At 39.8% G+C, this 25,685-nt stretch overlaps 6 protein-coding genes across 9 annotated transcripts; 3 read left to right on the top strand and 3 right to left on the bottom strand.

The window, feature by feature from the left end:
* The first annotated feature begins 80 nt into the window (after window positions 1–80).
* Window positions 81–828, top strand: LOC128257606 (39S ribosomal protein L20, mitochondrial). Its single transcript, XM_052988681.1, has 3 exons — window positions 81–292; window positions 356–564; window positions 620–828. Exons 1-3 carry the CDS (start codon window positions 206–208, stop codon window positions 774–776), a joined length of 453 nt encoding a protein of 150 aa, XP_052844641.1. The 5' UTR covers window positions 81–205; the 3' UTR covers window positions 777–828.
* Window positions 829–1,211: 383 nt separating this feature from the next.
* Window positions 1,212–2,113, bottom strand: LOC128257608 (10 kDa heat shock protein, mitochondrial). The gene is made up of 3 exons (XM_052988683.1): window positions 1,956–2,113; window positions 1,604–1,765; window positions 1,212–1,533 (listed from the first exon to the last, which is right to left on the bottom strand). Exons 1-3 carry the CDS (start codon window positions 1,956–1,958, stop codon window positions 1,387–1,389), a joined length of 312 nt encoding a protein of 103 aa, XP_052844643.1. The 5' UTR covers window positions 1,959–2,113; the 3' UTR covers window positions 1,212–1,386.
* A 513-nt stretch (window positions 2,114–2,626) lies between these two features.
* On the top strand, window positions 2,627–6,044 carry LOC128257498 (MICAL-like protein 1). The gene is given in 4 exon segments (XM_052988535.1): window positions 2,627–2,892; window positions 2,957–4,994; window positions 4,996–5,811; window positions 5,813–6,044. Coding segments are annotated over 4 exon segments (3,009 nt in total). The 5' UTR covers window positions 2,627–2,845; the 3' UTR covers window positions 5,921–6,044.
* Window positions 6,045–6,389: 345 nt separating this feature from the next.
* On the top strand, window positions 6,390–8,861 carry LOC128257360 (cullin homolog 1). Its single transcript, XM_052988346.1, has 3 exons — window positions 6,390–6,583; window positions 6,666–8,301; window positions 8,350–8,861. Exons 2-3 carry the CDS (start codon window positions 6,673–6,675, stop codon window positions 8,722–8,724), a joined length of 2,004 nt encoding a protein of 667 aa, XP_052844306.1. The 5' UTR covers window positions 6,390–6,583; window positions 6,666–6,672; the 3' UTR covers window positions 8,725–8,861.
* On the bottom strand, window positions 8,850–11,809 carry LOC128257361 (protein Exd1 homolog). 4 transcript variants are annotated; one of them, XM_052988351.1, is made up of 3 exons: window positions 10,793–10,933; window positions 9,578–9,822; window positions 8,850–9,298 (listed from the first exon to the last, which is right to left on the bottom strand). In XM_052988351.1, the coding sequence occupies exons 1-3, from the start codon at window positions 10,793–10,795 to the stop codon at window positions 8,914–8,916; spliced, it is 633 nt and encodes a 210-aa protein (XP_052844311.1). In that variant the 5' UTR covers window positions 10,796–10,933; the 3' UTR covers window positions 8,850–8,913. The 4 variants fall into 4 exon arrangements, with proteins under 4 accessions (XP_052844311.1, XP_052844308.1, XP_052844307.1 ...); XM_052988348.1 differs by lacking the exon at window positions 10,793–10,933 and adding an exon at window positions 9,880–10,165 and having other exon boundaries at window positions 8,857–9,298; XM_052988347.1 differs by lacking the exon at window positions 8,850–9,298 and adding an exon at window positions 11,762–11,809 and having other exon boundaries at window positions 9,686–9,822; window positions 10,793–11,687.
* An 11,170-nt stretch (window positions 11,810–22,979) lies between these two features.
* On the bottom strand, window positions 22,980–25,350 carry LOC128257359 (P protein). Its single transcript, XM_052988345.1, is given in 2 exon segments — window positions 22,980–23,304; window positions 23,306–25,350. Coding segments are annotated over 2 exon segments (2,097 nt in total). The 5' UTR covers window positions 25,307–25,350; the 3' UTR covers window positions 22,980–23,208.
* Between the last annotated feature and the right edge of the window lie 335 nt (window positions 25,351–25,685).

The following is a 25,685-nucleotide window of genomic DNA, read 5'->3' as shown; positions in this document are numbered from 1 at the left end:
CATTTGAAGTTTTTTAAAGGGCCTAAAATTTGTATATATTACCTTTTTGTTTATTTAATTTAGTTGACGCCTTATCGATATCTTATCGATAGCCTGATGGCCAGCTGTTAGCGGCGCCGTGCAGGTTATGTAAAATAAAAAGTAAAATTGTTAAGATCAATTAGAAAAGGCAACAAATTGATAAAACTCTTGTGAAGATATAGTCATGGTGTTCCTGAATCTGCCACTTTTGGTCAGAGCCCGTGGTCCCGATGAATTCTGGCGAAAGAGGCGCATTTTCAAACTGGCAGCGGTAATTTTACCAAACTTCCGTCAAAAGAAACAATTATGAATAGTAAATGTTTATATCCTGCAGCATTACAGGAGTCGCACCCGTAATGTCTACTCCTTCGCCATAAGAAGTGTCCACAGGGCGTTGGCCTACGCGACCAAAGGGCGAAAGCTAAAGAAACTAGACATGGCTCAACTTTGGAGCACTCGCGTGGAGGCTGGTTGCCAGCAGTACGGCGTGGGTCTAGAAACCTTCAAGGAGGGCCTGGCTCGATCCGATATTCTGCTTAACAAGTAGGTAGTACCAGGAGATGCCAAATCCTATTTACTTAACTATAATCCCCCCCAGGAAAACCCTCTCCGATCTGGCCATCTGGGAGCCGCGTTCTTTCGAAGCTCTTGTGAAGATATCTAGAGAGCGGGCCGCCGTTGAGGGATTGCCGGACATCAAGCGGAGGTCGGCCTTCAACCAGGTTTACGGCCTGAGCAACCTGAAGTTGGATTAAATAGTCTTAAGTCTGAGTTTAAATATAGATTTTTGTATATTTTAACGAAGAACATGGGGTATTCATTGAGTTTACGTTTTTACTTTCTATCTTTTTAGAGAACTCTACTTTATTTTATCGCTAGAACTATCATTCATTTATTATAATGCAGTTTGGAAAAAGTGCTTATGTCGAATTTGTTTTACCGGCAATTTAAGAAACAGCTGCAGTTTTATAACCACAGTCCTAACTATCCAAAACTTATATTATTTTATGTACGATTGAGATTTATAGTAGATTGTTAAGTCAGCGAATGGGATTATTAAGACTTGTTATAAATATATAGGAATGTAGCAACAACTTATGTCGAATGATAAAATGAAAACCTAGAGTAATTTTATCAGTCAACCCAATTAATATGAAAACCAAAAACAAGAGACTGAGCCTTGGATAACATAACCTTGTACATTTTAACAAGTAACTCGAAGTTTATTGAACGGCGGTCCATGCGCAATGCAAACAAAAATATTGCATCAGCGTTTATTGTAGTTCTGGTTTTGGGTTTGTGTGTTACGTACTAATTGAAAACATAGAATTCATAGAATTGTGAGACGGCTTCCGGACTCGAGATCTACTCCAGTTTGGCCAGGATGTCGGATTCGCGGAAGAGGAACAGCTCCTTCTGGTCACCCTCGAGGTTAACCTTGGTGCCTCCGAATTCGGGGAGCAGCACACGATCGCCCTCCTTCACGCCAATGGGAATGTGACTGCCAGTTGTCTGAATATTTGGGTTATAGATAATTAAATTGGATGATTTCCAAGACAGAGATAATGACTGAAATACTCACGGTATTACGGGTACCAGGGCCAACAGCCAGAACGGTGCCCTCGAGCACTTTGCCCACCGATTTCTCGGGAAGAACAATACCGCCTTTCGTCTTGGTCAGCGCCTCGGCCCTCTGGATCAGGATGCGGTCCAGCATGGGGATGATCTTCTTGATAGCGGCGGACTGAAAGCACAAAATAAGGCCCCCAACAATTAACCCATGTTTCATGTTTCCCTCATTGATTACACAACAGCCCGGCAAAGAGAGAGAGACAGATGGACACCCGAGTTCTGGAAGCTTCCCGAAAAACAGTATCCCAAATGATTTTGATCTCCGTATAACTGGCTTTTTATGTAATGTTCTCTTAACTTACCATTTTTATTTCTTAAATGCAAACTGGAGCGTTTGGGAAAAGTTAAAGAGTGAACTTTTTACTTTACTACACGTGCCGGCGTTACTTCGATAGATGCGGGAGTGCTAATCGTCGGTGTGACCAGACGGCACAAATAAAATCCATCGAAAATTATTTTATTTACTAAACCGGGAAAAAATGCTTAAAAGGTGTAAACTATAAAGTTATAAATTTATAGAACAAAGTATAAGATTCGAGGTTAAAAAAAACTCATTAAAAAGTTTTACTTGAAATTTTAATATTGAAGAAATTTCGATGAACATATAAATATTATGTTATATATATAATATTTACATAAACTTTTAGGAAGTTGAATGAGCATAAAGACTTATAAAGACTTAGCATAAAGACTAACTTAGCTAAGGTACAAGATATTTATTTTGAAACACATCCATCCATTCGGATCAAATATCATTTATGCTTAAACAATGCTCAGTACTCATTCTACAACAAATTTTGTAAAATAGCTATAATTTAAAAAAATTCAAAAATAAATTTCAATAACATTATCTTGAGCACAGATTTACAAATTACAATTATTAGAAATTAGCGGATTTTAAATTGGCGGAATTTTAAAATATTGCTCCCGATATATCAATTTTTCTAATGCAAACTATCGATATACCGATATGCTTCGAACTCCCACCACCAGGCAGTGTTTGTCTTGATTTTTTGAGTCACCGTTTTGCCTTGTTTACATTTAATGTAATTTCTACGAGATTAATCTAAATTAATTTTATTTTCAACTCAAGTGGCATGATGTGCGTTTGTTGCTCACCAAGTTCAACATTCGCTTAAGCTGTTATAGTTTTAGAGTAATTTCCTGATAAGACAACAATTAACACACTAAAATGACGGAACGTCGTGGCACACAGGGCACAAAGGCCCTGGAATACTGGTAAGAATCGAGGTGCGCTAGAGCAAGAGAATGCAGAAATCACGATTTACTTATATATATATAGGTGTCGAGTTATCACCCAAGGATATAATGGAGTTAAGATCGACAATATGACCACTTCGTGGCGAAACGGGCTCGCCTTCTGCGCAATAATACATCACTTTCGACCGGATCTCATAGATTTCGATCAATTGAAACCTGATGATATCTATGACAACAACGACTTGGCCTTTACTACGGCTGAGAAATACTTGGGAATTCCCGCCTTACTGGATGCAGCTGATATGGTTTCGTACGAAGTCCCCGACCGACTATCCATACTAACTTATTTGTCCCAGTTTTACAAGGTGCTCGGCAAGAGTCTCAAAGTTCCGAAGCCGGACGAACCGTTTCCCGACGAAAGTGAGCCGCCACAAAAGATGATGCATATTGTGGGAATGCCACGGCGTGATAAGTGCCAGAAATGTGAGCTTCCGGTTTTTCTGGCTGAACGAGTCCTTGTTGGCAAGCGGGCTTATCATCGCACTTGTCTGAAATGTGCACGATGTGGGTCATTGCTCACACCAGGCAGTTTTTATGAAACCGAGGTCAATAATACATATTGTTGCGAGACTTGCCCCGATGAGGAAAGTGAAACCGAAACAGATATTGTTGAACTAAAGACACCTAGTGTTGATCCTGCTATTGGCATTAAACTTGTGGCAGAAAGTCCTGACCATCTCAACGATCAGAAAAACAATGAAGACCTGGAAGACAATAATAATGAAGCCTCCATAAGTACAACTGAAAAGCCATTAATCAGTGAAACGCCGTCCGTCGTAGATAAGCAAAATGAAGTGGAAGTGAAAGTTGTTGAAGTGGAAAGAACCATAAGTACTGAACAAAATGAAGATGAGAAACCAATAAGATCAACGCAAAGCGAAGATGATGATCTAATGAGTTCTGAACAGAAGGAAGTTGATAGTCCAATAAGTACTGAACAAAATAAAGATCTAACTAATGATCCTGTAAAGCCCGATGTACAAAAGAAACCCAATATTCCTTCACTTCCACTAGATGAAGAAGATGGCGCTCATCTTGAAGAAGTAACCACTTTAGAGAAATTAGATGAACCAGAAGTTACAAGCTCAACGTCAGAATTACTTATTCCAGAATTACCGAAAACACCAATTCCACAAATCAACACTCAAGAAGATAATAAAACTGAACATAATATAAAGTGTAATACTGAAAATGAAATTTTATCAAAAACAGAAAGCTGCTCTAAGCAGGAAGATGATATCGTAAAACAAAAAGATCTCGAGTCTCCCAAGGAGACGATTGAGACAAAAGTAGCTGAAACTCACTATCCAGAGGATTTAAATCCTTTTAAAGATGATGATGAAGATTCAAGTAAGGGTGCTAATCCTTTCGACAGCTCCGACGATGAAGTTGAGCTTCTGAAAAACATTCCAAAAAGAGATAAAGTCGTACCGCCCCGTCCACCTCCACCCAAAATAGGCCAAGCCATATCTAACCCATTAGAGGATCAGCATTCCAGCCCTACACCTTCTCAAGGGAAAAAATTACCGATGCCCACACCTAGAATTTCTATATCAAAACCGCTGACTGCAGCAAAATCGATGACTCATCCGGACCAGAAAAACAATTTCAATATTTCCTCTTCATCATCGGAGCACTTAAACAGCTCGAGATCTTTCGATCGCGGTGCAGATGACCGTGGCTCAAGTATCTCTCTGCCATCTAGTAACGCGCCACGAAAGCCACTACGTGCCTCAGGAGCGACTCCGTTGAAAAGCGAGGACTCGAGTCCAACCACCAGTCTTAGTTCCATTACATCACCTATGCGGAAGAAGCGCCAAGCGCCTCTGCCGCCGAAACAAGTTGACATTGAGAGTGAGCCAGGATTTTCGAAATTATCTGATGAACAAAAGGCTCTGTTGCACAATCAGCACAAGACCCAAAACCAGAGTGATTCCACCCGAAGATTAATACCACTTGACCAGAGCTTGCTCTTTGATGAAACAACCGAATCATCGAGTAACTACGAAGACAGCTTAAACACTTCGAATGCAGATGAAGAGGTGAACATAGTATATCGTCCGCATTTTGGTTCCTCCCGCTCAGACCGAAAACAAAGAGGATCAAAAGACCCCCATCGTTTATAACGACTTTGATAGAAACGTTAGCCCGTTGGGTTACAATAAATCAACGCATGGCAAGTGGAAGCGGAGGAAAGGTCCAGCTCCGGCGGTTCCCATACCACCGCGGAAAGTTTTACAACGGCTTCCGCTGCAAGAGATTCGACATGAGTTTGAAATTATTGCCGTACAACAGCTGGGGCTCGAGAAACAAGGAGTTATCCTGGAGAAAATGATAAGAGATCGATGTGAGCGCTCCTTGGACGCAATGGAAAATACAAACGATGTCACTGGTGCATCAACAAACGATGGTTCCGAGTCAGCAGACTCTCAGATGCAAAACTCCAAGGAAGTAGAGGATCTTATATTGCAACTTTTCGAGCTGGTGAACGAGAAAAACGAATTGTTCCGAAGACAAGCTGAGTTAATGTACCTTCGACGGCAGCACCGTTTGGAACAGGAACAGGCTGACATTGAGCACGAAATTCGAGTATTAATGGGTCAGCCGGAGCACAACAAAACCGACACGGATAAAGCCCATGAAGAAGTATTAATCAATCGCCTGGTCAAGGTTGTTGAGATGCGCAACGAAGTAATAGACAGTCTAGAGACTGACAGGGTTCGCGAGGCGCGAGAAGACATGAGCATTAAGAACCGACTTCACATTTACAATTCTGAGCGCGAAACTGAACCAGAAGTTTTGAAAAGCGCCGATAAGTCATCCAAAAAGCTGTCAAAGAAGGAGCGAAAAAAGCTGAAGGAAGAAAATAAATTGGGCAAAGGGCAAAAAATCTGACCTCGATAAGGATGTCGACGAGTCGGAGCCAACACCACCAGCTTCGGAAAAGGCAAAAAAGAAGCGAAACTTGTTTTTTTTAAAGATGTAAAAAAGTGGGGAACCGTTTTGTATGTGTCGAACAATTATCTTTTATTTTATGTAAATTTATAACTTATTAAGTTTTTCTATTGCCATAGATGAGCGTTTCAATAAATAAACCAGAAATTTACAAATTTCTTTAATGGATTACGGGGTTTTTGTGCCTTTAACAATACGCAACTCTCAAATAGTGAAGTAAAGCTACAAATCAATTTGCAAATATTTGATATTTCATTTCAAAATGATGCAAAATGATAGTTTTTCTGAAATTCCTTATCAATTTGGTCCTAATACTTGGCGTAAAACTTTTATGTGTTCGAATAGAATTATAAATTTTTCATTATTCAACGGTAAAAATAATTTTGTTGACCTGTGAATATCAAATTGATACTAATACGGTTTCTTTTCTGAGTAGAGTTCTAGAGCAACAAAGCTGTGTTTTTTCTAAGTGTACTTCTAATATCGATAGTTTAATGACAAAAAAGTGTCGAAACTTTGACATCTCTAGACTGATAAGAGCTACGATCGATCTCAACAGTGGTATTAATAATCATTGTTAAAGCAATTAATAATAGACAAATTGGTTGCCAGATTACAAAATTTGCATTTCAAAAACAATTAAAACAAATTAAGCCACAGTAGAAGCAGAAACGTTCATTTATTTAAAGCGGGGGTGAGTATATTGAAATTTCCGTGATTCCCCCTAAAAAGGTCACTGTTCTCTTTTCTATACGTATGTACATATGTAAAAACAGATCAGCAATGAATCGCAGGGAAAGATCTGTTGCTCACTTTGAAGGATTGGGGGATCTCTGGCAGAAGGAGTGCAAATATCTGGATCAGATCTTCGAAAAGCGCATTCCATTTAACAGGAAGGAACTTATTAGTTTCCACGACTATGTCTACAATCATTGCACGAGCTTTGTCCACAATTCGAATGTGCGTTCCCAGGATCCCGGAAAGCATCTGTACGAAAACCTAACCAATTACATAAATACCAGGCTCCAGGAAATAGCAGCAGAAATCGAGATCATCACGGATGACGAGCAACTAATCATCAAATACGTTGAGTATTGGGAGCCATTTTGGAAGGCCTGTGAGGAATTGAACCGGGGCTGTCGATACCTCAACCAAAACTGGGTGAAACGGGAGCAGTTCGAGAAGCACGACCATATCCACCACGTCTACCGCATGGCCATGATCCGCTGGAAGGAGGAGGTCTTCAGTCCCATTGACAGGGCCCTGGTCACCGCCATTACCATGATCTTGAGGCAAAGGCCGGGGGAACAAGCCAAATCCCTTGTGTACCAGGTGCTCAAATCCATTGTGGAGCTGTATGCCAACGATGAGAAACAAGCCGTGCCGGTGCCCAACAAACTGAACAACGTTTTCACGGAGGAAGTGGTGGGATTCTACAAGTCGGAGACCCTAGCTGAGTTCCAAAGAATCACCTTATCCGATAATTACTGCGATTTAAAGCAATTTCTCAAATACGCCTGCTTGGCCATGCCAGAAATCAAAGAGGGTGTCCAGTTTAAGGCAATCCTTAAGAGGCACATTGCCCTGCAGCTGGAGAAAGCCATATCGAAGTCATTGGGGGGCAGGGATTACTTGAATGCCTTCATGGCACTGCGCCACAGTCCCTTGGAGCGGGCATTGCGGGATCAGAAGGAACTGGTGGCCGTGATCGATCAGGTGTGCACAGATTCAATCAACGCAATGAACCAGAAAAGGGATCCCATCCTGATTCTTAATGAATATTGCAACGAATTGATGACTAAGAAACAGGAATCCGAGAAGGCATTGATTGAAGAACTTAAACGGATCGTAGAGTTGGTGGAATTCCTCAACGAAAAGGACAAATTCATTCAACAATATTGGAAAGTCCTGAGGACTCGACAAATCAATGAGACATCCACCTGGGACGAAAATGAGTCCACAATGATTTCCCTGCTGACTAAAAAGTTCGGCAATGAAGCCACTTGCAGACTATCGAATCAGTTGGCGGAATTAGCTCGATCCAGGACTGTAAAGGATGGCTTCGAAAAATATTTGGCTAGTAGGAATATCAAGTTTGGATTTGATTTCCGCCTCAAGTGTTTCGAATCCCGAGGTGGCGATGACAATATCAAGCTGATTTTGCCTACGGAACTGCAGCAAGCTGCAAGCGAGTTTTACTCATTTTACTGCCAGCTAAATATAGGTCGAAAGATTGAATTCAACTGCGAACTCTCCTTTGGCGAGATGATCTGTCACTTGAATCATTCAACCCATATCCTTCAGGTAAACACTTTGCAAATGGCGCTTCTGCTGTTGTTTAACCATCACGAGAGATTGACAATCAACGAAATGGCAGATAGGTTGGGCACAAGTACGGAGATCCTGCAGCCGGTGAGTTTGAGTCCTAAACTTGATAGTCATTAATTTAATTTAATTTAGGTACTGGACTTCTGGAAAGCGATTGGATTCCTTATTTCGAGCGGCTTGGCTTTGGAAGTAAACATGAATTTTACAAGCAGAAAGCGCCGTCTTAACTTAAACAAGGTTCCGATTAAAACAAGAAAGATCGAGGATAAAGAAGATTATGAATTGAAAAATAGACGAAAGCATCAAATGGATGCAGCGGTGGTGCGCATAATGAAGAAGTATAAGATCCTGGAACACTCGCAACTGGTTGCACTCGTTATTGACGAGCTAAAAAACTTATTTATACCAAAAATAGGATTTATTAAAGAAAGGATTGAAGTTTTGCTTGATAAGGACACGCCCGATATAGAGCGAACTCAGTCCAGCACCTACAGATACGTTTCCTAAAACCACTGCAACTAATTATTGCTTATAAATATTTATTGCATACTTATGTATAATTTGTTTACAGAAGCCAAAAATTTAAATGATTGTGATTCCTTGACATGTAATTTTGTAATATTTGTAATAGACGAAGAAAATTAAAAAAGCCTTAACTACAGTAAAATAACTTTTATATATAAATTTCCAAAACTTTTAAAAATTATCTGCCGTTTCCTCATTCTCTAACTTGATGCAATTCAGTTCTGTGTGATTATTTTCTAACTTGATGCTGGTCTGTTCCGTGCCTTGAAACTCCGGATCTGGGGTAATGAATTCGATGGAGTCAATCACCTCGGCATGGTGATGCTTTATGTGCTTCTCCAGATGAGCTTCGTTGGAGAAGGCTATAGGACAATAGTCACACAGTCGCTGATGCTGGATGCGCTTTGCGCCGGCCCTCCGGCGGGATAACTTCCATCTTGGAGTGGGCGAGTAATTGTACTCGTAGTTATGTAGGATTCTGCGATTGTTTGTTTTCGCAGGCTTCACCCTCTCCAATTCTGGTATGCTCTCGCCTTTATGCAGCCTAAGGTGTGTTCTGTGGTATAGGTAAAATCATCCATTAATATGTTCCCGAAATGACTCTAAAAGTAATTAGTTTTATACATAAATCTTGATAAAAAACCTTTTTCAATTTATAACAAAATAGTATTTATATACAAATGATTTAACCTTAGTCTTTTTGATAAGATAAATAAAAATAATTTAACTAAAACCGTAGAAAGATTTAGTCAGAAAATGTTTTTTGTTAATTTCACTTCCACAAGTGATTGCTACATAAGAAAAAAATGATATTAATTTTACGACTCGAACTCACTTTAGGTGTACGACCAATAGGGACTTGTAGCGGAACTTCCGGGGGCAAATTTTGCAGGGGTATTTATCGGCATTGATGTCCTTGCAGTCGTGGGTGGGAAACTCTTCGGTTGGAAAAGCTCTGATGCATTTGGAACAGACTTTAGGTGGCCCAGCCAAATGATAGCATATCTCCTCCTCCACCGGATCGGGCTCCTCCAAGGGATACTCTTCCTTAACCGGATTCTCCTGCATCCAGCATAACCACTGCAATATGAAAAGATCGTTATAAATTTAATGGCTAATTCCTGTTTCACAGCCCACCCTCATAGAACTCAGTCTCCGTAAAACTATCTTCTGTTTTAATGGATCTCGAAGATCGGACATCTTCATTATCTATGTTCCTTTCTCTTGTTTCCTCAGGGTCCGGTTCACTTTCTATTGTCTGTTTTCTTGACTTTCTTGAGATTGTTTTCCTGCATTTCCTTCCCATGTTTTAGCTCGACCGGATTTCCTATGTATTGAACATAGATTTCTTTAACATTGTTGGCGTTTTTTGTTTCTTGACTTCCAGCTGATTTGATATTGTTTTTTAGGGTGACCAAATTAGAGACTAGCACTCAAGACAGATCGTCTATCGATATCGCTATATTATATACATTAAAATTTTTTTTAATATATCAAAAACAGGAAATGAATGAAATAAACAACAATTTATAACAAATTTTTTTAATTAAAGAAGTTTTGACCGTTTTTGATATTTTCTATCGCAGCCACATCCATACATATATAACGTTGAAGTGTTTTTTTTAAACATATAGTGATTGCTCCTTGTCAGTTACAATATAATATGTAAATTTCCGATTCTTCCCATGGAAAATATATAATATAGTCGTTTTTTACTAAATAAAATATACATATATAATACTAAACTTATTGACTATTATAAAAAGACCATCAATATAATTTTTAGAAACTTCAAAGAATTTTCCTAATTTTTACTTTATAGGTAGGTGTGCAGTATTGAAAAATTTAAAGAAATAAAAAATATGAGAATAAGTTACAAGTGTGAGTAAAAGAATATTAGTTGATTAGTCTATGGGTCAAGGTGGAAGGAACTTTTACTTTTAAAGACTACCGTGCAAATCCGCTGGCCTGCCAGCATGCAAAAGCAGGGACTTATTTCTATGAGAATCATTTTTTACAAGGCACATTTATGCTCAAGACATCCATATACCATTCTTCAGTAAGTGGTCCATTCACTTGCGACCTCTTCGCTGTTCAAGTTCGTGGTGGTCGATATCCTCGGGCGTGGGAAGAGTGGTTCCCTCAGCGGTCAGTTTGTAGCAGGAATCTATTAGGTGGAACCCAAAGCGACTGCCGGGGCCCATATTTAGAGCCACATCCGAGGACTGAAAGCCCAAGAAGTTCCTGCTGAACTCCATCGACATGCGCTGCACCTGGGCACAAATACTGTTAAAAATCAAGCGATCGTGCATCCTGTGCTGCAGTTGGACCATCCTGGCCAAGTACCTCAGTTGACTCTGGGTCAGTGGCCGTGCCGTGAAGTTCCTCCGCGATTCACTGGCTCCGATCACCTCCTCACATAGGAGGTCCTCCACCGGCAGTCCGAACACGAGGGATATAGCCTCCGGCAAGGAGCACGGCGATTTTTCCTGGCGGGCCAGGCACAAAGCCACAAAGGAGTCGCTAACTCCGGCCAACACAATTCCGTGTTTGTACCGGAAATGATCGGAAACGCGATGGCTATAGTGCACAATTTTTCGGGGCTGATCCGCCTCCAGAATCTTGGCCATTTCCGGAAAAATGGAACCAAGGGCTTTGATGTCCAGGATGTAGGTTTCATTGGCCGTGGCCACAGCCAAAACGGAAGTGGCCTGATGGCGTCCGTAAAAACTAGGCTCTATCATTAAGGATATAGACGGTTGATCCTTGATATCATTCAAAGCCCTATGATAACTTGCATCTGTTTGCTGGATGTAAACAATGCGAGTTAGTTTTTTATCAAGGCTTTCCAGTTCATCGTGGCTGAGTGGGAATCGAATGTTGATTGAAATGGCTTCGAATGCGGAGCAGAAACTATCATTTCCATCGCTGTCGCTCATTGTGACCTTAATATAATTTAATTTACATATATTAATATTTTATAAAGTTACTTTTAATGGCATTTTAATTCGTAAGCTACCTGGTTCTTAAAAAGTTCGCTAAAAAAGGGACAAACTTGTAGAGAAGGAACAAAATCAGATGTGCTTGTGTCGATACTATCGATAAGTATTGTGGGAACACTCGCTAAACATAACGGATAAGAGTGGAGAGTGAACTGGCTAACTCATAGGCTGGCAGCCCTGGTTGGGGGATAGCTCCGATAAGCTTGGAGAGAAACTCCGCTATCACCTTGTAATTAAAACAGTTGATTTAAATAAGATTAACCAAACACTAGAACAAATTTAAAGGACCCAACTTTAGAAGCGCCGCCTTAAAATTTTACAATTTTTAGTTAATATAAATGTAGCCAATGTTAACATAGTAGGTCATCTCAGCTATCTTAATGATAATTTAAACAAAGTGTTCAGGCTACATTTTCAAGTAACTTCTTCAAATTTTTAAGTTTAAATTTATTATTTATTCTGTGAATTTAAATCAACAAAATTTTAGCAAAAGCTTAAAAATTATTTCTCCAAGAATTACATTTTCAAACTGTTCGGTAAATAGGAAAGTATTATACTAAAATTCCACGTTTTAGCTGACATAATAGAACAAAAGTAATATTTACAAAAAAATGTAAGTATGAAGAAGTTTGTGATAAGTGTTTTTTGTTTTTGCATCTGAAATTATTACTGTTTTTATTTGTGTGCAGGGCTACACTGAATACATTACTTTTGAATACAGAATGTAATCTAGAACGGCCCTGAAACTGCCAAACATTAATGTGTGCAATTACTATCGACGGTCTTAAGACTGCTCAGCCAAATTGAATGGAGCTTTGCCCCTCACCTCACCGCATCTTAAGCAGACTGCGAATGGAGCTGGATGGGTTGCTAGGATATTGATTCGCATTTGATTTGACCACAAGTTAATCGGCGACGATGCCCAAGATTTGTGAGGGTCCGATCGATTTGCTAATGGCCAACTCAAGGCGAGCGCCAGACTTGGACTGTCAGCACTGGAAAATGAGACAAATAGGTAAGTGCTTCGCAAATCCGCACCTTTCGCCCCGGCTAATAATGAAATCCGAAGCGATTACACTGCAAAAGGTTAATTGGTTTGTAAGCGCATTGGATGGGTAAAGAAAAAGATGTGAAGGCGATGGAAGTGTGCACACAATACTGGCTCGTAGGTCCAGGCAGCTGACTCAACTTAATTGGCGCACGCGGCGCATACTTAATGCGCTTAGATGCGGGCCAAGCACTCCGTTTTCGCCATTGCCATTTCTATTGCCACGGGCGCTTGTAATTAAATCCCGGCCAAGGCAGCCAACTGCAACATCACAAAATTGAGCCGTTCAAAGGGCAAATCGGGTTTAATTTTAATGCCCTTGCTAAGTAAATTGAGTGTATCAAATACATCGCATTTGCTCATCTTATTTCGCCTGTTGAAATTGCAAATAAATTGAAATTGGGGGGCTTTGATGTAGCCAAATTACTTTTGACTGCGAGATTGGTTTCCATTTGTGAACATCAGAAGAAGGTGCAATTTATAGGTGATTTAAATTATATTTATTTAATATTTGTAGAATAATTGTTTAATATAAATAAATGTATAAAATAATTGAATGTTTGTTTAAAAAGTCAATATGCGTAACCACTTTCGGGTAGAAATACATTATATTTTATAGTTTGTGTTTAGATAGAATAACAAATTTGGATACACATTTTTCAATAAATTTAGTTAACATTTAATTATGCAATATTTAACTTAAGTCTTTTTTATTTCGCTAAATTCCTTTTTCTATCACAGCATCTTCTGTGGTTATATTTTTTGTACATAACATTATGCCTTAGGAAGGACAAAAAGAACACTAACCAACAATAGTTATCAACTAACCATTACAAAAAGAAAGTAAGATGAGACCTTTTCCCTCATAATTAATTTCATAAAGAGCATTTTTCTATCGAGTAATGAGGCAAATATCCAGGACTCAGGTTCAAAGCTCCCTTTTCCTTTAGTTTGCGTTTTGTTTCCGCTCTGCGCATTGTCAATTATTGTTGCATACTTTGTGGCGAACAATGCAAAGTGGTTAATGAGGGGGGCGTTGGGGGTGGTTCCCTGAGCTATGAAGGGATTTTAGGCGCTCTTTTGGGGGGTGTTAGAGGCTAACAAGAAAATCCCTCTACGCCAACACGCGCACACCGTAATTAAGAGACACTCCACTTTATTCCGGGCACCGGGGACGATGGCCCCGGGCCGATGGGAAAACAATGGATGAACACACGCTGGCCCCGAGTTTTCCCCCCTTTCCATGCCCGAAGCTGACCCAATTAGTCGAGCAGGCAGGTCCTTCCATCCTACCATCCTTCCTCCGAATCTTCGATATCCACGCTTTTGGATCTTTCTAGTTGCCAGGCCCGTGGGTTGCCTCGTTAATTAAATTATCACGTGTCAATTAATGTTGCCCGGCCCAGCGAAACGCAGCCGGAAAAACCATTCACTTTGACGTTCGGCAGCGCCACCGGCACACGGTGCGTATGAGCGATGCCTGTCAACTATCAGCTGTCGCAATTTCTCCAAGCGCTGTCGCCACAAAGCAAAAGCAACCAAAATCGAGCACATAAAAACCGTCGCTTAAAAATCCGTTTGATGATTTCTCGTCAAAGTTTATAAGAGTTTTTACAACCAGTTTTGGATAGATTTCAGTCGGAAAGCAGCAATGCGAGATAATCGCGGTTGGATTCGGTTGTAGCCCAACAATCTGCATTTTTGCATTGCCCAAGAAGTGGTTCCAAATAATATTATCCAGCTTTGAATAAAAAAGGAAACCTGTTTTTTTTTTGGTCAATAACCATAACAATAAAACATTTTTTTAGTCAGTGATGTCTTTTCATGAGATTGTTTTTATTATTATAGATTTGATTTCGTAATAAATATAAATTTTCATTTTTGAAACTAATACTAAGATAAACTGCCTCAAATACGAGGAATCTTATGGTCGGTTAAGTCCAACGAAACTATATTTTTGTAGGACATGCCAATTCAATTCCCATTCCCATTCCAGGTTTTCCGTTTTGACTCGCTTAACAGTTAAAGTTTTTCAATTCAACGATTAAAATTCCAACGTTTTTCGGGCGTTTAATTAAACTCTGGCCGAGGCTGGCAAATCAGAGTCTAGCATTTGTTTGGATTTATGCTCAATTTAATTGTGAAAATGCCTTTGGGCTGAACAATTAGCGTTGGTTGTGCGACCACTTGATGATGATTTCTTTGTAATGTTAATCAAAGAAGTGTACATGCCGTTTTAAAGGGAGAACAATAAATGTTTAATCGTGTAAATTACAATTTCCTATTGATTTACTTAATGTGAAATACAAACAAAGTTAAGTAAAGTGGGAATGATACTTAGTTCGATAAAGTGAAACAAAGTCAATCGTTCTATACTTTTGAAGACAAATAGCTATAAATAAAATATTGATCATTTAATGAAACTATACAAAGAATAACGTTTTAGAAACTTTTGGTATTTCTTATAGTTATGCAAGTAGAACATAGGGTAGTTATCTAGTTATTACACGAAAACTAAACATGTTTTCTCCTAAAAACTTTTAATTATTATCAACAATAAAAAAGTTTTTCACAAAATACAAATTCTTACCTTAAATACACAGGCAATAAATAAGGCTTATGCAATTTAGTCCTTTTACCACAATCGATTTGCCATTTATTTAATATGCAGCAAAACAAAATAGCAAAAATAGGGCCTGCAAAAGAGCATATTTCACACCTAACAAGCTTACAAGCTACTATTATTGCTGTTGCAGGCTGGCTGCTTTAATGGGATGGCCGCAAAACCGCAAAATTTGTGTTACATTTGCAGGCCGATGTGTTAGCGAATTGGTATACCCCTTCGCCACTCGCACATGCTGCCATTATTTTTCCGATTTTTTTTGGCAGCCCTTTTCAGTGTAGGTCCTGTGTAGCGGTTGGATTTTTTCCTGTTTAATAGCATACTTCTGGGCGAAGCGCCAACCACCTGTAAAGGATAAAATGCGAGGGGGCTGGGGAGTTGGCATGGGTCTCAGGTGCGAAGTATCAACGACGCGTTATTGTCGCCATTGCAGTTGTCCATAATGGTTTCGGCCATAAGCTCGGCAGCTTGGCTCCCCACAGGACAATTGTCCTGGCCTGCCGGCGGCATAAACATTAACAGGCGTTTTTATCGCCACACCTCCACAGCCAGCGAATTCTGTATGCAATGCTATTTGAATGCTCTTCTGAGGGGAACCACCGCCATTAAAAATACGATTTCGTTTGGTATTGCCCCAATAAGCTCGAATAAAATCTGTTTATGTGATTGGTAAGTCAGATTTTTGAAAAGAAGAATATGTACACATATATATATATATTTTTTTAATATTTTAAATCATTTTATAACCTTTTTTGTAAACGAAGCATTAGAATTAAAACGTTAAATAAAAATTGGTTTAAACAAAATACAATTTATTTTTTAATTTTAAAGCATTTTAAGCTTATAGTTTTTCTTTTTTATTGTTTGTTTTACATTCCAATTCAACAAAACAATCTCTTGCGTTATATAAACTTGTAATAAATAAAGGAATATATGTAGTTATTAGGCTTTTAAAACTGCATCTATTAAGGAAGACTTAATCAGATTAGCAGAGCATGAATGTTCGAGGGCTTTCAATCTATTTATGATAAAGAATCCTGTTGGAAGGCATCATTTTACATTTATGTTGCCCTCAATTTGGATTGTTTGCGTGTGCGTGAAAATATGTTATATCCGTTAGCCTTTTTATAGACGCCATTGTTGGGCATGTATGTCATTATGTGCAATATAAATGCTTAGTAGGGGGAAATTATGATGCAATAACTTTTCACCCCACACGCAGCCACTTACATACATTGAAAATGCCAATCGACTGCCTTACAACAAGGAAAATATATACCTACATACACTTATAAGTGCGTTGGCGCATCCTTTGATCCTTTGAGCAACCAATGCGTATACTCAATTTTTATGGCTTGTCATTTGCTTGCTTCTTTTTTCGTTATTTTCTTCGTTTTTGAAGCCCCACTCGACTTTGTCTGAAGCTGGAAATATGAAAAAGTCGCAGTGGGTCAAGGGGTGTGGAAGAAATGGGTGGGCCTTCCTTTGCCGGAATTTTCGTGCCTGCAATCTCAACATTTGTTTCACCCACTTGGACGAAATTACGTGGCTCGAGCCGCCTCTCCGTCATCTGGCCTACACCACCCACCACCCACCATTTTCCATCAGCTTCTTATTTTTCCCCACTTTTCCCTCCTTTCGGCTGAGCCCTTGTATTGCCTGGATTTTGTGCCTTTCATTTGCGGCTTGGGAATTGTGTGTGTTTTATGCTAACCATAAGATTTTCGTTGCATTTGCTTGACAAACAGGTGGAATCAAGAGGGTCTTACTTTAAGAATCATATAAGCTGCCCTCCAGCGAAATAAATTCCTTTATATTTTATGTATTTTTCTCTAATTTCAGTGTGCTTGAGTGACGTAAGTGTTGTGTTACATAATTTAATTGAATTTAAAATAAATTTTGTATTGTATGTGATTGCTTAATAAAGTTAAGTAAGCAAATATTTGAACTGTGATCAATTTAAGAAAATGTTTATAATGTTTTTTATAAAACGATGACTTTTTGTAAACGTTTACAAATATGAATTACGACAATTGAGACAGACCTACAGTAAGTCAGTTAAAATCAAAATAATTGATTTTTAAAGCTTAAATGTTTTACTTCCATGGCAAGCCCATTTCAATCAGTAAAATTGGGCACTTTCTGCTATTGGCAAACGTTGTACAAGATGCCTAAGCAATTTCACACACATACAACAATAAAAACTGAATTCCGTAAGTTGCCTGGGAAATATGAAAAAATTCTAAAATTCCTTTTGGTGTTTTGGGACCATTTTCTAGTTGGATCAGAATTTAATAAACGAAAACCTAAAATGTCCTTAGACTAGGTTTTTGCTGCCCACACAGACACACTAATCGACTTATCCTTGCTGAGTGTGTGTGTGTGTGTGTGTAAGTTTGACTGGCATCATTCAATTGCTTGAATTGGATCGAAAAATTGAATCCAATGCATAAACATTTTTGTCCCTCGGGGCAGTTTTGAGTTTGTGTTTGAGTTTGAGGGCACTGGACGACAAACGTCTAATCAAATGGAAGGCAATGTGAGGTTTACGAAGGGACAAAGAGGGAAGAGGGTTATTTTATAAGCCGTTGAGCTCTGAAGTGGCCTAGCAATTCCAAGTCCTTTAAGTCCTCACTCTCACCAATAACTTAGCCCAATTGACTTTTGTTCTCCGCCGGGCAACTTAATATTCATGATTTATTTGCTTTTCTTATTTGAGCAGCCCATCAAATGGTCTTTCAGGAGGGCGAAACGTTTAATTCCGTTTTGGCCGTGTAATAATAATTTAAATACATTTAATGCGATGTGCTCAGCCTGCCTCTGTCTCTAGATTTTCCTTGGCCTCATAAAACAATTTGTCATTAATCATTTCTACGACCAGCATAGTCAGTTGAGTGTTGTTTTTTGTGTATTTTTTTCTCGCATAATTTTCACTTTTTTTCTGTGGTAGGAGCATAGGGGTATGTAAGAATATATTCTTAATACGTTTTAAATCGGGAGCATTGACCAATTGTCAAGCGGCGAATTAATGAACATCTCTGTGATTTATGAATATCCTCGGCAGGCATTTAATGATCTTTTTTGAGCGGTCCTTCCAGGGTGATAGCCTATTTGGCATTCATTTCGATTTTCTCCATCGCATTAATCAAAAATGAGAAATAATTTTGTGGTCTATAAAATATGGTGATAATTTAACGACTATCCACCTTTTCAATTTATTATGTTTTTGGTTCAAAATTTTCATCTTCGTACATTCACCAAATAATTGAATTATAATTTAGCACTCCTTTCCATTTTGATGCGCAATTTTAATGGGCATCCACATAAAATATTTCCGGAGAAACACTCAGGAATCCCAGCACAAAGCTCAAAATTTTAATTGCCTCTTTTTGTGAGAAAACCTCAAGCAAATAAACGAAAACGAATAGCTGGCATTTTTCGGGAGCTTGGAGGCGGCATCTTTAAAATACTAAATTTCCCAAATGCCACAATCCGAGATGCGCAATAAAACTAAATGAGCGTGTATCTACGATTAAGTGGAGTGGGCGTAAAGAGCACACTCTGGCATACTTGCAAATCCTGAGCAAATAAACCAAGGATGCCAACAAAGCAAATATTAACAATGCCAATAAAACGGAGCAGCATTCTGTGGAGCGAGCGAGAACGAGTAAGTAATCCTCGAAATAAGTAATCATTATGACCATCAGTAAACAATGTATGCCAGCCTCAGAGAGCTATGTAAAAAATGCAATGGGACTATCAAAATAACAATAACACCAAGGACAACTCGACTGAGATATGGTCATGACCCATCTCCCCCAACTCCTGTGTATTAGTTCGGAAAACTATGTCCGGACTCTGGTGTGCGTGACTAAAGGATATTTGAGTTCGGCACTAAAGATGGCATCGTGATGGGATTGCGGCTAGGGCTAAATTTCAAGATAAATATTTATCATAATTGGAAGAGATTAGTTCAAGTTACAGCAAAAACTTTTGTTTTGGCTTGCAAGTCGAAGTGGTTTTATAGTATTTTATGAATCAAAAGCTATGTACATAACAAACTTTAAAACTTTTTTATACAAAATTAGGCATTTATAAATTTTAATTTATGGTCTTTCCTCAGTGCTTGAAAAAGGTATTAGTGTATTAATATTATGTGTATAAGGTCCAAAAAAGGTAAAAACAGAGTTCTTCAATACATTTTTTTTTGTGTTATGATTTTTACCTGGGTAAGTTTTATGCTACCAAGTACAAATATATATAATCATAAAAATACAAACTTTTATATTATAAATAAACAACATTTTTAGATAATATTTAAAACAAACCAGTCTAACTATTGATGACATTTGTTTATCCCTACGGAGAAGAAAAACATTTAGTGTTCAATGGCCACTATAGGTGAGCAAAATTGATTAGTTGATGTGTTTGATATAATCCTATGTCACTAAGCTTGTCACATCACTGCTTCTTTATGCCCAATTCCAAGCTTACAAACATTCGGACATGCCCGAGACAAGGATAATCACCGTCAGATTTAATGCCATTTTTATGTTGGCCTAAAGGATTTTTAATTGCTGATGTGGTCTTGTGGGCGGACAGGTGAAATACAAATTAGACGAGAATTAACACCAACTCCCGGCGGAGAGTGACAAGTTGGGAAATTGATGATGGCCCTGGGCATTCACCCCAGGTCGAGTTAATTACTTTCGTGTCCTCAAGTCGGGGATTTCTGATTTAATTCATGATTGTCCAGGTAAAAGCCGATTTTCTCGGGCCTTTCATGTGCTAGCTGGGTTAATTCTATGCATTCTTCGGTGTCTTTGTCGCTGCAGATGTAATTAGGGTCGACGTTTGTGCCAGCCATACATAAATCATTGCTGTGGCTGATCCTCAAACATCTGCATAATTACACTTTCAGTTCGTGTTGCAGCAGTGCCATGAGTTCTCTTCTCCTCGCCATTTTATTAAACAGCACTCTCGCTTGCCAACACGCCACATTCATATGCCGCAGCCCGCTGCTGTTGCTTTTCCGCTTTTCCGCTTTTCCGGCTGCGGCAGCTGCAGACAGCCAACTATTAAAGCGCACTTCAGAACAAACCGCCGACGGTCTGTCTGACTATCCTTCTGCATCCTGCGGAGTGCTCAAAATTTCGGCTACGTGCGCGATCTACGTGCAAGCCACACCTGGCCACCAAAAAAAGACTGGGTTCGGAGGCGAGAGACAATAAGAGGCCAAGAGGAACACCGAGAATCCAATGTAATTTAATGTTTTATTTCTACACATCTGGTCGCCCCACACACGTTGCCCGACACGCGATGCCAACGTGACGCTTTCGCGTAACCGAGTAACGAGCTCTTTAATGCTAAACAGAGCTGGCAGGGTGATCATGGAATATTTCATTTGGTTCAGATTTAATTGCCCTTTCCGATTTTATAACTTTATTGAGACAGGCTTTTTAAAACCGACTTTTTGGCTCATGAAAGATATTTATTAAATACCTATTTGAAAAATGTCTAGATCAAATATTTCACTAAATATATTCGGACAAAAGCTAAATTTGTAGGCAATGCTGACTATTTGTCAAAAACACATTGATTCACTTATACAAATAAAAAAAATAGAACTGATAGCTTTTATTTTATAAGTTTTAACACAACTGTGTGCTTGTTAAACTATACTACAGAAGCAATTATTTAAGTTAGCCTTTGCTTAACCATCACTAATAATAATTTAAAATAATGGTCGGCCTTAAAGAGGTAATTAACAAATTACTAATATTTATATTTTTAATTACAATTTTTAAAGTAATATTATATAAATACAAATTGAATAATCGGCTTTAAGTAAATATTATAAATAAATAACCAGTGTGTACTTTTTTTATTAAAATTTTTAAAGTACGATTTTATAAATACAAATTTAATTAGGATTGACATATTTCACCATATGGCAGCAAGCTTATCTAAATTTAAGTGTTAAATTTGCGTCGGTTTAGCTTTTTTTTAATTTTAAGTTAGTTAAGCTGTTATTTTTATTTAATAAACTCATTTCACGCATTCATCTCTGGTCCGGGTAAAAAGTTCCGGCCAAGTGAGGTTGCAGGTTGGAGGCTAGAGGCCAAGTTAAAGTTTTGTCCTCGACGCCTTCATCGAGTGTTTCTACACGCCCTGTACACAATTACGGTAATTAGTGTTACGTTGCCATTGCTTTTTGGCCCGATGGCTGTTGTTGTTGCCACATATTGCTGCTTTGGCTTAATTTTTGTATTTTTATTTTTTGTTATTTTTTTTATGTTTGGTGTGCATCTCACATGCAAAGCCGCTTTCATGTTTGCCATTGGGGAGCAGCAAACATCGAAAAGCCAAAACGCCAACGCAATCAGACATTTCGTTTTATTACATTTCATTTGATATTATTTCAGTCATTTTTTGGGCCGTCGCGTGCTTTCACATATCTGTTGCTGTTTTGATTTACTGATGTTGATTCAAGTCGCGACATCCACATCAAATCAGAGTCAAAATGCAAAGCACGGCACAAGGGTTGCGCTCCGATTGGCTCCTCATCGTGTTGTTTAAATTTGAAAAAATCAAATACTTCGGCTCCGAATTGGAATATTTAATTAGTTGATTTATTGGCGGATTGCATGTGTTGTTGTCTTCGGGCTTGCCCTTGTTTTTTCCTCGCGGCGAAATTGTTATTCGCGTTTTTCCCAAGAATTTCTTTGATTGCCACGAGTGAATTCTTGTTTCAATGTGTACGCGTTGTGTATGGTTGTTATTCAAGTGGCTTTAATTCACTGAATTGTGTGTTTTTCTCAGCTGAAGAACACCAGTAGGTAAGCACATTTAATTTAAGTTCCTCAATTAACTTTATAGGAAAATGTAATTGCTTCCAATTATTTTGCCACATTTAAAATCTCTCCCAGCGCTGATTACTGCAGTCCTTAGAGTCGGATTTATATTTAGCCACAAGGACTCTGGAGACTCTGTAGATGTGGTTAGGTTGTTGCTCCACACATATCTACTCAGTTGTAATCGCAGTTGTTGCCTTTGTTGCTGCCGCTGCTGCTGCGGCTGCTGTTTATGCATATTTAACACCCTTGAGCTATTATTGCGCGATTAAGCGGAAGAATTTAGCCAAGCTACGCATTGTCGTTGCAGCTGGAGTTCTCGGGGTCGTTGCGCACTAATGTATGCTATATTAAATAATACAGTGGGCGAAAAAAGCGAACATTTAAATTCAAGATGGGATTTCGGTGATTTTTTAAAACAATTCATAACTAGTTGACAAAGGTTTGAAATTAGTTTGGACTACTTATAAATAAAATGCATTAATAAGTAAAAATCGTAAGGATCTTGGACTATTTGTGTTGAAAACCAATTTAAGAAACCTGGAAGGTATCGTAAATAAGCATATACTATTTTTTTTATTTTTTTTTAACATCCTAATGATACTCTTTGTATCAGTTGCTCCTAACTTTCTAAACGAACTGGATTATCTATCATAGTTCATTGTTCATCAAACTGAAATAAATATAACAGCTTTTTTAAAGAGAATTGCTTAAGCTAAAATTAAACTTTAATGAGTGACCTTAATAGACACTTACACTTTACACTTTACAAGTATTTTATAGTCCTCACGAGTTGCCAAAATAGTATGTCCAATTAGAAATCGTTACATTCATTCCTTTGACGTAATGGATGACAGCCTTCTTGATAAAACCTTTTTTATAGATGGAATGGACGCAAGTCCCCATCTATCGCAACTCCGAGAGTTAAACCCTGGGAACCTATGTCTTGTGCCAAGTGAAGACCGAGTGTGCCATCAGGAGGTAAACCATGGCCAGCGAAATGGTGGCCAGCACCATGGGGAAGCCGTAGATGTAAGAACTGAATGAACGAGATCCTATAGCCATATTGATGGGCTATCGCCGCTGCGACCACATTGGCCGATGCCCCAATCAGGGTGCCATTACCGCCGAAGCAGACGCCGTAGGACAGGGCCCAGATCAATGGCGACAGCGGCATCTTGATCGCCTCGTTGTGGTGCAGTGCGATGTTCAGCCGCAGGACCATCGTCGTCACCGGGACGTTGCCGACGAAGGCGGCCAGAATGGCGGACAGCCAGAGGATGATCAGGATGCCCACTGTGGTCCGGTGTCGCTCATCGACGCCCATGATCATCCTGACCGTATGCTCGCCCATCCAATGGATGAAGCCCAACTGGTCCACCGCCTCGGTGAGCACAAACAGTGCGGCCAGGAAGAGCAGGGCCGACCACTCGACCTGGTCGAGCACCTCCTGGATGTTGTTCATCTTGGCCAGGATGAGGAGCAGGAAGGCGGCCAGGATGGCCACCCAGCCCAAGGTGGCGCCGGGCATGAAGGGCAGCGAGTGCATCAGGAAGCAGAAGATGACGAAGACCATCGTGAGCATGCACTTGATCAGCAGCGTCTTGTCGCGGATGCGATGATGTGCCTCCAAATGGGCCAAGGTCTCGAAATAGTTATCCGCCGGCCTAATGCACGGTCGCGCCGACTGAAGTTCCCTCAATTGGGTGGCTCGCGTGTTGATTTCCGCACTAATCCGACGCCTGGCAGCCTCCCTTTCCGCCACCAGCTCAATTTGTCGATCCTCCAGCTTAAACAGAGACCTCCTCATAGTCAGGTAGACTACTCCAAAGCCCGCTATCACGGCCAGCAAAACTCCGGGCAGCATGTGCAGCGTGAAGATGGCAAAATCGATGCCATCCTTCTCAACCTCCGGATTGGTGGCGATGATCACGTTGGGCGGATCGCCCACCGGTGTGAGGGTGCCACCGAGATTCGAGTACATGACCACCACGATCAGAACGAGTGGCGTCTGCACTCCAATGGCCTCGCACAATCGAATGGCAATGGGTGCCATGAGGAGCAGCATGGTCACGTTATCCAGAATGCAGGACATGAGGGCGGTAATGGTGCTCAAGAGAATTACCAGCGGCCAGGGATGACCCATCGAGATCCTGTAGGCCAGCACGGCCATCCAGTCGAAGATGCCGGTCTCGGACATTATGGCCACCAGTATCATCATGCCCAGCAGCAGCATCAGGGTCTCGAAGTCGATCCACGAGATGATGTTTTGCAGGGTCGGTCGATTTCCCAGCGCCGTGAGTATAGCTATGCCAGTGGTGGCCATTAGGAGAGCGGCAAATGTGCGGTCCGTCAGCTCAAAGACAATGAGGACGTACAGAGCAATTAGCAGGAGTGCGGCGTAGATCACTCCGTGATTGGTCACCAGGGGACAGATGGAAACCAGCATGAGCAGCGACACTGGCCGATCGTTCTTGCCCTCCAGCGAAATCACGCCCTTGTAATGCCTCTTTTGCTTTGGTGAGACTTGAATGGTTTTGGCCGCTTTCACGAAGGCTTCATCGTCCTTCAGCAGATAGACATTCCACATGGCGGAGCGCTGAAATGTCCTATTCATATTCGAGTCACGCCATTCCACCCGTAGAGCCACCAGTGGGAAATCCCCGTGCCTCGCATGCACATCAATGGGACCCCATAGAGTTATCCTCGTAGCATCGTTCGGAAGTGACACTTTGCGAAGCGCAGTTTCATTGGGCAGCACGGTGACCACCGAGGAGGCATCGGGCTTGGTCGCAATCCGAACCAGAACGTAGGTAAAGAAGCCCCAGATCAGCAGCAGGACACCAATCTTAATGATCTTGAATACGAATCGCCAAAGAGAGAATTCCTCCCGCTCGTCCAGGTAATTCGGTTGAAGTTGGTCAGGCATCCGTAATCTACGGGGAATATTCGATCTGTACGACGATGGCCATGCCCGGGAAACTGCGTCTGGGGGGGCTAAATTTGATGCACGAAAAAAATCACTCACGAATTTCATTTGATAGATAAATCGAAGTAAAACTATAGTAACTTAAGATTTAAAGAAACGTCTATTACAATCACCAAGATAAGAATTATAACAATAGTGTTGGAATCTTTGGAGAAATACTAATTAAATTGCAAATCCGACACTAAAATCTCATTTGTTTTTGACTAGCATAAAGAGTCGAAACTTTTTTAGGATCTTTATAACTATTAAAGGCTTGAAAAAACTCATAAAAATAACCTACATTTTCGCCTTAAAATCTAAAAAAGATCGAAATTTAGTTTTTGCCAAAGGGGAATGGGATGGGATTTCTATCCTAAAAATAAAACAATAAATATTTCGTTCAAATGGTTTATGAAATATTTCAAGTTCAATGGAATAAAAAATGCTT

Source organism: Drosophila gunungcola, assembly GCF_025200985.1.
Source record: "Drosophila gunungcola strain Sukarami chromosome 3L unlocalized genomic scaffold, Dgunungcola_SK_2 000002F, whole genome shotgun sequence".
Classification (NCBI taxonomy): domain Eukaryota; kingdom Metazoa; phylum Arthropoda; class Insecta; order Diptera; family Drosophilidae; genus Drosophila; species Drosophila gunungcola.
This window is presented reverse-complemented; position numbering and strand designations above follow the sequence as displayed.

What these genes read in the sequence shown, in the direction of transcription:
- LOC128257606 (XM_052988681.1), top strand. Translation starts at nt 206, where the DNA reads ATGGTGTTCCTGAATCTGCCACTTTTGGTCAGAGCCCGTGGTCCCGAT. An exon ending in GCATTTTCAAACTGGCAGCG is followed by an intron (nt 293 to 355) that starts GTAATTTTACCA and finishes TATATCCTGCAG; the next exon opens with CATTACAGGAGTCGCACCCG. An exon ending in TCCGATATTCTGCTTAACAA is followed by an intron (nt 565 to 619) that starts GTAGGTAGTACC and finishes AATCCCCCCCAG; the next exon opens with GAAAACCCTCTCCGATCTGG.
- LOC128257608 (XM_052988683.1), bottom strand. An exon ending in GCCCTGGTACCCGTAATACC is followed by an intron (nt 1,534 to 1,603) that starts GTGAGTATTTCA and finishes CCAAATATTCAG; the next exon opens with ACAACTGGCAGTCACATTCC.
- LOC128257360 (XM_052988346.1), top strand. Translation starts at nt 6,673, where the DNA reads ATGAATCGCAGGGAAAGATCTGTTGCTCACTTTGAAGGATTGGGGGAT. An exon ending in GTACGGAGATCCTGCAGCCG is followed by an intron (nt 8,302 to 8,349) that starts GTGAGTTTGAGT and finishes AATTTAATTTAG; the next exon opens with GTACTGGACTTCTGGAAAGC.
- LOC128257361 (XM_052988347.1), bottom strand. Translation starts at nt 11,681, where the DNA reads ATGAGCGACAGCGATGGAAATGATAGTTTCTGCTCCGCATTCGAAGCC.